The sequence below is a fragment of the Sebastes fasciatus genome, chromosome 3 (assembly GCF_043250625.1).
Source record: "Sebastes fasciatus isolate fSebFas1 chromosome 3, fSebFas1.pri, whole genome shotgun sequence".
NCBI lineage: Eukaryota > Metazoa > Chordata > Actinopteri > Perciformes > Sebastidae > Sebastes > Sebastes fasciatus.
Window position 1 is genome coordinate 4,257,515 of NC_133797.1, and position 12,475 is coordinate 4,269,989.

A 12,475-nucleotide genomic window follows, 5' to 3' on the forward strand; every position below is an offset into this window, starting at 1 on the left:
CAAAAAAACTGTTGCGTCACCACAGAGAAGAGCTGATCAATTCTACAGAAATGAAACAGATTCCACTATAATGACTAGAAAGGCACTCGGAGAGCGCAGACCGCCGCCATGCTGCCCGAGTACGATTGCTGCCCCCCCCTCCGTTCAGCTTGCGCCATCATCCACCTGTATTTTTTTTATGTTGATATCAGCTGTACGTAGCGGAGCATCGTAAAACACTTCATTCAAACTCGACAGAAACAAAATAGAACTCACCTTCGTCATTACTCTTTCCAACAATCACCAAGTGTGCTTTGGTCGAACTCGACTATAATTTCACCCAGTTTAATTAAAAAAAACGCCGAATCTACAGGTGCCTCCACCCCCCGCTCTCTCTCTGTCTCTCTCTCTGCAGGCAGAATGAAAGAGGCAGGGTGACGCGCCATCAGTTACACTGTGCATGTCTTAAAGGGGACATACCATGCTCATCTTCAGGTTCATACTTGCATTTTGGGTTTCTACTAGAACATGTTCATATGCTTTAATGTTCAAACAACACCTATTTTTCTAATAGTGTCTGTCTGAATATACCTGTATACACCTTCTATCAGAAACGCTCCGTTTTAGCGCATTTCAACGGAATGGCAACGGAATTGCGTTGTTAGGAAACAACTTGGGTCCATGCTTACTTCCTGTCAGCTTATGCCATTCACATACACTGTAACAGGAAATATACTGGGACACATTTAGAATGTTAACATTTAAAACTGAAATTGTCTAAATATTGTAGATTTGTGACATCCCAAATGTACAGAAATCCTGAGGACTTGTTTCAAACCCACAATTTCTGAATGTGTATTTCTCCATATATTGAGCGTTTTGATACTTTCACAGTAATTATAAAGCACTTAAACCTGCTTTATAATATAAAAGATATGAAAATCTCACCTTTTTTTTTTACAATATTGGACCTTTTAAAGCCTGTGGTGTTAATGCACAGGCTGAGCGGAGTTATTAAAAATAAATTCCTGAAGCCGGGTCATGATACATATCGCCACCAAAATCGAATGGATTGTTCATTGTGCCACACCCCACCCCTCCAAACAAATTCATTCAAATCCATCTCGGACTTTTGGAGTAATCCTGCTAACAGACAAACAAACCAAAAAACAAACCAACGCCTGTGAAAACACAACCTCCTTCCTAGGCCTTCGGCCGTGGCGGAGGTAATAATAATAAGCAATTATATGACTTATATAACATTATTTAACGTGACCAATATATATATATATTGTGTTTTATTTATTCATTGAGTCATTATAGTTGCGTTGAATGTTGCTACAGTTAATACTGTGAACTTTAATGAAAATGTAATGAATACTGCAGAGGAAAAATAAAAAGCACACGATGAAAATAGTCTAAGAAAAATGTCATTGAAATATATATGTTTGATTATTTGTTTTAGATCATATGATATGATATAATATGATATGATATGTGCCATACAGAGATTTTGCGTTGCTAAGAGCTAAACTGCCTCAAAATAGAGGGGAAGACTCAGCACCACGGACAGCTCCTCTCTCTCTCTCTCTCTCTCTTGCTCTTTCTCATTCTCTCTCTCTCTCCCTCTCTCTCTCTCTCTCTCTCTCCCTCCCTCTCCCTCTAACTGTCTCTTCCGGGCGCTCACTCGGCAGCTGGCTGTGATACAGCTCCTCCTCCCTCCTGTGTGGTGGCTTTTTCCCGACCAAAGATCCTTTGGACGTGAACAGTTTCGCTGAAGAACACTTTTTCTTTCCCCCCTAAAAACAAGCAGACGGACGACCGAGGAGGCGTCAGTGTATTCTCCATCGACCTGAGAGAAGGGACTTCAGGTCTCCAACGGTCCTTCACCCACCCTAACCCCCCCAGATCTCTGTCAGCGATGGAGACTTGGGCTGGCTCCTGCCCAGGCTTGCACTTCTTCTCTTTGGGTCTCTGGCTGATGCTGATAGCCGCTCAGACCCTCCAACACGCCGAGGCGGAGATCTCTTGCGCATGTTGCACGTCGCCGGTTCAACTTCACCTGGAGGAGGAATTACAGCTGGGGATGCGCACCGACCCGACGGAGGACCAGGACACCCGAAAACACATCCGAGTGGAGTTTAGGGAACTCGGGGTCGCAGAGGAAAACGCCGGAGTGGACGAGGACCGCCGTGAGACAGTAGGCGGTTATTCTGTCCAGGATGTCCCTCAGCATGTCAGTTTGGATGGAGTTAGCGCAAAGGAAGATGCGTCAGGGTCCAGTGAAGAAAGTCACCGCGGCAGCAGCGAGAAGGCAGGAGGCGAGCAGCCCGAGAAGAAGAGTGAGGATGCTGGGCTCCGGAGAGAGAAGAGAAGCGGTCCGGAGTTCGGGCGGACCGGCAGGACCGGAGTGGATGCGGGGGGCGCCCCGGTGGAGGAGGACCGGGGCTCGTTGTTTGACGGACACAAGCAGGGCAGGTCCTCGTTCAGATGGAACCGGGACGAAGGGAGAGGGAATAACCGACAGGATGAGCCCAAACTCACCAGCACCACCTTCTCTCTGACGGGGGACTCTGCGCACAACCACGCGGTGGTCTACTGGTCAGGACACAACAGCAGCGTGAGTAAAACCAGCATTTCTTTTATTGTTTTTCCTCCCTCTGTTGCTTTTCCAGGACTTCACATTCCACATGAGGAGTGTGGGATATGTTACGCACAGAGAGAGAGAGAGAGAGCAGAGAGACTCTGTGTTGCTCTGTCGTGCCTCTGAGTTGTGGTTCAATGTTAACAGGTGCACTGGAAAGCTCCAGATGCGCACCGGCACCGCGCACTGCTCCACTAAATGCCAGACTTTGTGTGCAGCGACTTGTGTGAATTGTATTCGGTCGCGACCTTTGACTCTCCAAAGCAATTACGCACGGAAGCCCCTCTCTGATATGGCCTTTATTTTGGCTGTTTTATCACATTAACCTTATACACACACACTGATGTGATGCATGGTCTGAAAGAATGATGATGTTTAATTTGTCATGATTTATAGCCTTATTGGGGGAAAAAAAATATTTGATATATAGCACCGAATTTGAGATATGCTATTGCATAATTCATTCCTCCCTAATGATGCGAGGGTTTTTCATCCAAACTAATTGATTGGGGAAGGAGGGAGTCATAAATTATTGCTCAATCTCCAATAAACCCTTAAATTCTTTAGATTATGCATTTCTCTTTCTGTATGACAGTTTATGCTTCCCCCTGAATCGTGAGGTTTACCGAACTGAATTCACTAAATTCAGCTTTATTGTCTGTTTATTTATTTATTTATTTTTAAATACAATAGGTGATGTGCCATATGTACAGTGTTTATATTGCAAATAAAAAAAGGTGTCAGCCCTGAATGCATTACCACAGACGGGGGTGTTAAGCATTAATCCTAAACAGGAGATGTGTGCCTCCTTGAAACAAAGACGCCCTAATGGCATGGACTCAGGGATTATGGTTTTGATGGTACAGTAGGATCATGACATTAAACATAGAATTGACTTGTTATTCTAACCACTTAATTTATCAGTTTATTAAAGATAAAAAATTTGAATCTTCCCTTGTTCTCTGGGTGCAGAAGGACAACACCTATGTGTGTCACAACACGTTCTGTTCAGGTCAAAGAGAGGCGTGACCTGCTGCCATCACGTCTGTAAATCCTTACAGCAGCAGTAAATGGTACCACTTACTTTGTGTCTAAAATGACACTGACCACATTCCAGCCCGTTGTGCATATGGACTGGACGGAAACCCTAACCCCCTCTTACACAAGAGGGCCCTCATCATATGAGGAGAATAATGAGAGAAAATGAATCAAAGTCATTTACACAAGCGTGTGAGCTCGCGGGGAGCCGATGGGGTCCTTCTTTGTGGTTTCCACAAGCTTAATTTGTTGTTGTGGCTGTTCCTCTCGCTTTATTCCATCTGAAAAAAAAAGAAAGAAGAATCCCACATATTCGGTCTTGTCTGAGCCGATTATGACACGGTGCATGAACTTGTTTTTTTATCCCGCAGTGAAGACTGAGGCGCTGTGAGAGGGGAACATGTTTGTGTGTGTGTGGGCACATCTCGTGTATGTGTGTACTGCATGAGTGTGCTCTGGATGGAGAGAGGGGGTGAGGAGGTTATTTTGTTGCCGCTGCCCCCCCCCCTCAGCTTTGAATCTTTAATAATTATCTTGAAGACTGAGGCCACTGTTTCAAAAAATCCGAGGAATCAGGCCTGGCCCTCGAGAGCATCCTCGAGAGAGATCTGCTACTTAATCTTTCTCCGTTGGCCGCTGGTGCTCGTTCGGGTGATGAATGGAGCGGTAGGACAGGGAGATTGAGCTTGAAGTCCTCGAACTTAACTGCAGCAGTAGTTAAGTTAGAGTAAGAGTGAGTGGCCGGCTAACGGGATGACTCGCTGGATGAATGGATGACCGGCTTGGTTCAGCCTCCTTGACTTGTTTATGTAACCGCCCGTTGACCGACAAGTTGGTTGTTTGGTTAGACCCTTCAAACCACCTGAGGCTTCCTGTTGGTCTCGTGGTTAAGACCTACTGTAGGGCTGTCATGATACACTTGTCTCCCGATTCAATACCATCACGATGCTTGGGTGCCGATTCGATATGTATTGCGATTTTTAAGTATAGCAATTCGATATTACGATTTTATTGCAAACTTTGTTAACTGTTTTAACACTAGTCCGTGAGAAAAAGTGAGATCATACATTTCTAGGGACTTTTACTTTGGAAAATCTCTAAATTAATCCAGTAAAAATGTTTGATTTTCAACATGTATGTAGTCAGAGATGTCCTGAAGTCAAATATATCAGTAATTTTTCAGGCATTATTGTTTTTTTCCCCCAGCAACTCAAAAATAAAATAATAAAGACATGGCACTTAAAGACTCAAATTAAGCAAATATATAGATTCTGGCATTATAAAATCAATTTAAAAATCATAAAAACATTTTTTTTTTAAATTGCGATACATTTTTTCCCCCACCCTGATTAAGACAGATACCATTGAACAAAAATACTCCTGCTTCTATTCCAGAGGGGAACATTTAATGCATGGCATACATTCCCTGTCTTGTCTCAACACTGTTAGCTATTTAATGATGGTCAAAATGTATAAAAAATATATAATTATGTAATAATTTTAACAACGTATGGTTAGGTTTACCTGAAGAAGTAAGTCGGGCTGGGTTGGGTGTACAAAGCATCTGACTTTCAGCCATGACTGTTGAAAGTAGTCTGACTATGGCACCAGAGGTTGTTGTTTGTACCATGTTTCGTATCAACAGTCAACATTGGTTTCTTTTCACCATGACCACAATCTTTTGTTAACCTCGGCCAAGCAAGTCTTCTACAAGCAGTCCCTAGGCTATCCTTAGCCAAGTAGTTCTAGTTGCCTCAACCAAACAATAAACCAAAGAGGTGCAACATCAGAAAAAGGTTCCTATGGGTCGGTTTTGTAATGTCGGGCACACACTGCACGAGAGTCAAGCCCATTCTGAGCCCGATCTCCCCCCTCCCGAAGAAAGTCAGCAAAGCCCTGATTTTTTTGATGGTTCTTAAGATGATCTTTCCAGATAATCCTGTGGTGTGAGGTATGTAAAGAGTATTTTTTACATCCCCCAATCGGCTTGGAAGTTTATCCTGGCTGCACCGATTTCAAATAGTAAATATCATACATGTTCAATATTTACGATGGGATATCCTGTTGTGTGTGGGGAACCCCGAGGAGAGCCGATGACGCAGTCATGTGGGAAAGAACGATAGCCAATAGAGAACCAAGCTGACTGAAGTCACGTTTGATCCTGAGAGATTTTGCGAGATTTTGTTTTTTTTAATCGGGACTCTTGTTGTTCATGAATGGAATCTGTTAGTGTGTGGTGTGCTGTTTTGGCCAAATCGTTGCTCTCCACACACTACCACAGAGCCGTGAAGAGGTGCAGAAGTCTAGTTTTCTCTCAGAACACTTGAATTACAATATGCTAAGAATGGGGGGAAAATGGGAAGAAGAGTTGGGAACCCAAATAACCAATGAAGAATGGAAACATGAAAGTTCATTGTTCATGAGAGAATTCGCTTGGAAAACAAATATGAGATATTTCTTGACACTTGACCTGAAATAACTTCCAAATATAAAAGAAGACCAGTGCTGGAGAAACTGTGTTGAAAGTAACGCAAATCATTTACACATTTTCTACACATGCTGTCTATTGAATTTGTTTTGGTCAGAAGTTTTTTAAGTTTATAGAAGACATTTTCAAAAAACATCTGTTTTTAGAAGCAGAGCATATCATACTCGGGGAAACCCCCAATTGGTCTCGGTAAAGAGGAACGTTACTTATTTAGAATACTCAGAATCACAGCACTGAAGCACATGACTAAACCCCCAGATTATATAAAATGGAAGTTTGATTCAAGAAGTAAAAGTTATGGAAAAGAGAACTCACAAAATAAGGAATATGGAGGATGTTTTTGAGAAGAGATGGACTCTGACAGAAGGGAAAATATAGCTACATAGGTACACATGGGTTAGCACGCATGCACATATACGTACATGTGCCTGGAAGTGACCTTACATGTGAAGGCGGACGCATGTGTGTGCCCATGGAAATGATATTGCTATATCTCTGCCCCCCCCCCCCCCCCCCCATTATTAAAGGTCACATATCATTCTCATTTTCAGGTTCTTACTTGTATTTTGTGTTTCTACTAGAACATGTTTACATGCTGTAATGTAAAAAAAAAAAACGTTATTCTCCTCATTCTGTCTCTCTGAATATATCTGTATTCACCCTCTGTCTGAAACACTCCGTTTTAGTGCATTTCAATGGAATTGCGTTGCTAGGCAACAGCTTGGGTCAATGTTTACTTCCTGTCAGCTGATGTTATTCACATACACTGCAACAGGAAATAAACTGGGACACATTTATAATGTTTATGTTTAAAACTGTGTAATGGTCTATATATTGTATATTTGTGACCTCACAAATGGACAGAAATACCAACGGCTTGTTTCAAACGCACAATTTCTAAATAAGGGCAGTGTGTATTTCTCCATATATTGAGCGTTTTGATAGTTTAACCGTTTTTATAAAGCACTTAAACCTGCTTAATAATATAAAAGACATGAAAATCTCACTTTTGGGACCTTTAACTTATTTGTTTATTTAATTTATTATTTATTTTTTTCTCTTTGTATTGTTATTATTTTCTTTTAATTTTATTCTATTCTTTTTTTGTATTTATTTCAATTTTGAATACTGATGTTGTTTTCTCTAGTGTATTTATTGTGTTTGTTTCTAAGCTCAACTATTTAAAAAATAGTTTATAAACTATTGTAATTATGAACTATAAATTGCATATACCAAAACAACCTCAAAAAAAGGGGAAAAAATGAAGTATACATATCACAAAAAAAAATTACAATATTCTGAAAGGTTATCACGTAATTTTTGCCCAGTGACGCCAAACAATATACTGCCTACTGCCGCTTTAAGGCAATGACAAACAATGTTTTTCTCGTTTAGACTGGAGAACTTGTTGATACCACCACATTTCCTTTTAGTAGAGAATGACCAATATTGAGTGACTGATTCCACCGAACCTTTAGCCGAGATACCAAACTAACTCTTACCTGCTCAACCGTTTAATTCTTCTTTACTAAATGTCCAGAATCTAAATGTAAATGAACCTCAGCTGTCTGGCTGGCTGGTTCCTTGTTTGCTCGAGTGCCCCATACATTCACGACCTCTCCGGTCTAGAGACTTTCTCTGTCTTATTTCAGCCAGATTGGTCGGCCGTGTCTTGTACTGTGACTACCTCTGGGAGGACTTGACGCTGCTGTGGGTTCCCCTGGGGGGGAATGGTGTGTCCTCTGAGGCGTGTACACAAGGCTAATGCACTCTCACTGTCTCTCTGTACCTGTCCAACTAGCTGTCTCTGCCCCCGCTGCCCTGCCACTCTGTCTCTCTGTCTCTCTGTCTGTCGCTGTATGTGTCTTTGTGTGTCTCTGCCTCAGGCTTACACGGGTTCAAAGCCTTAACCTTCGGTATTAACTGAGCATGTAGAGGTAGCAGTGTTGGGACTAACTGTCATTTATTACACTCGTGGGCATAATTCCAATGAAGCATCCCAACAGCAAAGTGACAAGTTCTTTACTGACGTATTTTTGTGGCTGTGTACCCCCCCCCCACCAACACTCTGCAGTCATGAGCATAATGGCTCTGTGACTGACAGCTTGAATACAAAATGGATAGCACTAGCAGTGCCTCTTTTAGTGTCATCTTGAAACATTCATCTCTACTAAGGGAACCTTGAGATTTCCTCTCGACCGCATCCACAATGAGTTATTGTTTCTTTAAGAAAACTGTGAGTGAGCATAAATGTGGGCAGAGTTTGTCGATAGTTCAGGACATGGTGTCAGCCTTTGCAGCTGGTCAACGCCACACTGTCACTCCTTGATGTTTTCTTTTCATGTACCGTGGCACATGGCACTGTCTTTGAAGTCCTCCATCCGTTGAGGGAGGGGCGGGGGGGGAGGAAAATTAAGATGGTGCGAGTATTAGTGGTCCTTTATAGTCATGAGAAGTCACGCAGGGACAGGTCAGTAATAACTGGCAAGCCATCAATAGAGCCGTGTGTGTTTCCCAAATCCCTCTTGAGAACCGGAGGAACACACACAGACTCTCAATATAGCGGCGTCTGAAGGTAAAAATGTCACCGCAGCAAAAACACACATGTTCCAGGCATGTGTATAAGATATCTAAAGGACAAGTGTGTAACAAGTCGGGGTTTAGTGTATCATCACCTGATAATAAGAATTGTTGCATTTTCGTTACCTTCGAATGAGACGTTTATATCTACGTAGGGAGCGCGTCCTCTTCACGGAGCCGGCCCGCTATGTTTCTCTAGTAGCCCAGAACGGAAAAACTAAACTTTTCCTGCTTGGGCCCGAGTCGATAACGTTACTCGCTCCTGTCGTCGCCGCCGCTCTCTCTCTCTTGCTTCAACGCTCACTTCCCACGTACACACACACACTCTACGCACTAGCTCTGCTCCAAATAGCTCTAAAGAGGGACATTGCTTTCTTAACTTTTTTTAAAACAAAATGTAACAAATAAATACATAGATATACATTTATATGCCCGATATCCGACCCGGCATTGTTATCGGTGCATCCCTACTGACCACAAAATATCACCAGATCCTACACACTGGACCTTTTAAAGGGACTGTTTGCAAGAATCAGAAATGCTTGTTAACAGCGACACCTGTGGCCGTTAAGTCAACGAAAGTCAGCGTCGGGCTCGAGCATCGCTCAAAACAGTGAGGCGTCACACGTCAGCTAAAACCACAATATCACTCTATATTTCAGCTGCTTGGCAGTAATGTTAGCTGACCAGACGAAGGTCTCCATGAATCAATGCTGATCCTAGTGTTGGCTTTTCCTGCTTCAGCCTCCCGACCGCGGCCAGAGGGAACAGGGGAGACGATAACGGTTCTCTCTGCAGAGCCCCGTCACTTCACAAGACACGGGAAACCTCTGTTGGTCTGGAGGAGTTGCAGCGGTTATTCCTGCACAAACGTCCACTGTACATTCACTAAATATTCTCAGAGCTAAAGTAACTCTTCTGCAGTGTGGAGTGTGCGCACATGCAGGTGAGGTGGACCGAGCTGAGCGAGAACACGCGCGGTGTGTGACTGAAGGCAAGCAAGCAGGCAGGCAGAGGAGCAGAGTACAGCAGAGACTCCGGCCCTGGAGACCAAAGCTACGGTCTCCCCCGCGTCCTCCGACTGCAGCCAACACTGTTTAACAGACGGGCTTCACTAGATAGAACTAGATAGTTTGTGTCGGAGTCCGAGTCTGAGTCTGAACAGCGTAGCCACACGTGAGCGCACATATCATATGCGAGCGCGCATTGGACACCGACCCGGGTGATTTATACGCGTAAGAAGTTACAAACAGTCCCTTTAAAGCTGAAGACTGGACAAATGCAATACTCACATTTTTTTTGTTGTGCAGGATGTCTTTTGAAGCAGGAGTAGATAAACTACTCCTGTTTTGAACGCATCCTGCAAAAAATAATGTTGTAGAAATACTTTATCAACCTGACTGGCTGTTTGCTTGCATGTCACGGTCATCATTACATTACATGCACCATCCATAGTAGTAGTAGAAAGAGCCCAGCGATCAACCAACAAGGACAGAGCCTTGTGTAGCATTTTCCAACCACGGACTCCTGCAGATATGATTTAGGATGTAGAGGGGCAGGTCTTGTGCCTCACTCTCTGTCTCCATCAACCCATCTCTCACCCCTCATCCTAAATTACTGATGGTAATACATTATAAAGTTGTTTCTTTTCTTCTCTCTCCCACTACCCTGGTGGCCCTCTGCTCTGGAGGAAGAGAGAAAGATACATAAATAATGTAACCCCTCCAGCAGGGCCTTTTCTCCCTTATCCCTCGATCTCTCCTCCCTCCTCTACAGTAATTAGTGTCTCCGTCCCTTGTTTTTATTTGCACTGGAAGTATGATGTTGTGGCAAGAAGCCACAAAACATGAATGGAGAATTTGTATCGTCGGGGGTTGGGCCGAGGCTCGCTCTTGACCTCTTCATTTCATGCAATGTGGGTTTTCAAAGGATTCTTCTGTCACTTTATGCGTACATTTTAGTACTTCAGAATTGCATGTATAGGGTGAGTCATGTAATGTATGGTAGGCCATATTTAATTTCAGGATACCTTAACGTATAGTGCAGATAGCCTTGCAGAATGAAAAAAAAGCCACATTTACACAAAGGTTTTGTGTGGGAAGCAGTAGCAGCACAGCTAACCTCATAATTTGAAATATAACCAGAAAAACGCAGCATACAAGTGATCAAAAACCATCTAACCCCTCATGACTGCACATACGAACATCCAGCTCTTTCCCTTTTTACCTGAAGTTAACTCGGTCAGCACAATTCAAGATTGCATTTTATAACTTCTGCTAAAAGGTCACCGGATGCACTTAAAAGTGTCACATAATGTTAAAACTCTCCTTAGCGCTCGGCACAGAATACGCCACCGCATTAAAGGAGGCCATTCAGGAAGCCATCCAATCAGGACGCATTGCACCTGCTGCTGCAGCACAACGGCGGATCTTGGATCACATCAAGCTGCTAAAAGCTTTGAAGCTGTGAGCACGTGCGCGGTATAGGGAACCCAGCCGGTCGGACAAGAGGCTTTAAGGCTGCGTTCGCCAAACCCTAATGGCCTCATTATGTTCCCCGTGTGATTGCCACGGCGGCTGAGGCGCTGATGGGAGCCACCTCGCTACGACTTCAGAGAGTTGAGTATAATCATACGCTTGGCCACTGATCCTGTACGCCCAGTGCAAGGGTGCTGACATTATCTAGTGAGTAGAGAGAAGTGTGTGTTAATTACATCGGTACACCACAGTGTCAAATTTAATTTAGTTACATTTCTATTCTATTAAATGCCTTTTTCCCATCTGTGGTAAGCAGAGAATGCGGGGAACACCTACCTACCAGGGCGGCGTATCTTCGTCTTCCTCTTGTCGCGCACAGTTTGAACCCCTATGGATTGATTCAAGGAAAATCGAGCTATCAGTTTGAGACTTCAAAGTCCCCCAAGCACAGTGCATCTTGACCTTATCCACATTCTTTTCGAGCCAAGTGCGATACCTTGTAATGTTGTCCCTTGCCATTTCCCCCAAACATGGACAAACCAGGCAGAGTGGCCAGGCGATGAGCACGTAATAATGTCAGACCACAGTGAAACGATAGCCGCACACTGTGCTTCTCTCTCTCCCTCTCTCTCTGCCCTCTATTTGCTTTTTCTCTTTCTCTTCGCCTCTCTCTGCCCTCCTGCAGCAGACACTGCTGTCCCTCCCATGCATTGATACGTCTTCACTAGGTCACTAAATCGCACCCAGAGACATACTTGTTCGCATGCAAAACCAAGGCAGACAAAAAGTCACGCACACGCACGCACATACACACAATCATTCTCAGTATCGTCGCGTCTCACTCTCGGTTTCGGAGTGGATGGTGTTGTTGCCTGGAGGAGGTTGTCACTGATGGAGACTAATGTTGACACATAACACCCCGGGACCTGCACTCAATTAACACATTGTCTAATTAAAGTGATCTACTGGTTTATCTATGAGAGATTGAAAGTGGCTGTAAAATGGGTCCACGCCGCATTAACTTTACAATCAGGTCTGCTGCTTTATTTCTATTTGGATTTTAATGGTAATAACCTGCTTAAACATCCCCCCATTACCAAACAGATTGTGTGTTCGTGAGCGTCTCTCATTGAAGGCGACAGGAGATGCTCGTGATTTTGCCTTTTTCTATTTCCTGTTAATACCCCTCTCAAGCTGCACAAAACACTCCAGCAGCTGCCGTACGTGACTGAACTTCTGACTGTCCGTTGTATCTCAGGCGTTCGTGGA

General features: G+C 43.7%; 1 protein-coding gene across 1 annotated transcript in view; it reads left to right on the forward strand.

The window, feature by feature from the left end:
* Window positions 1-1,381: 1,381 nt before the first annotated feature.
* Window positions 1,382-12,475, forward strand: part of sorcs3a (sortilin related VPS10 domain containing receptor 3a) — a 290,914-nt gene continuing 279,820 nt past the window's right edge. Inside the window, exon 1 of the mRNA XM_074631018.1 lies at window positions 1,382-2,599. Within this exon, the coding sequence (XP_074487119.1) occupies window positions 1,901-2,599 (699 nt within the window). The 5' untranslated portion in view covers window positions 1,382-1,900. The remainder of the gene's footprint in view (window positions 2,600-12,475) is intronic.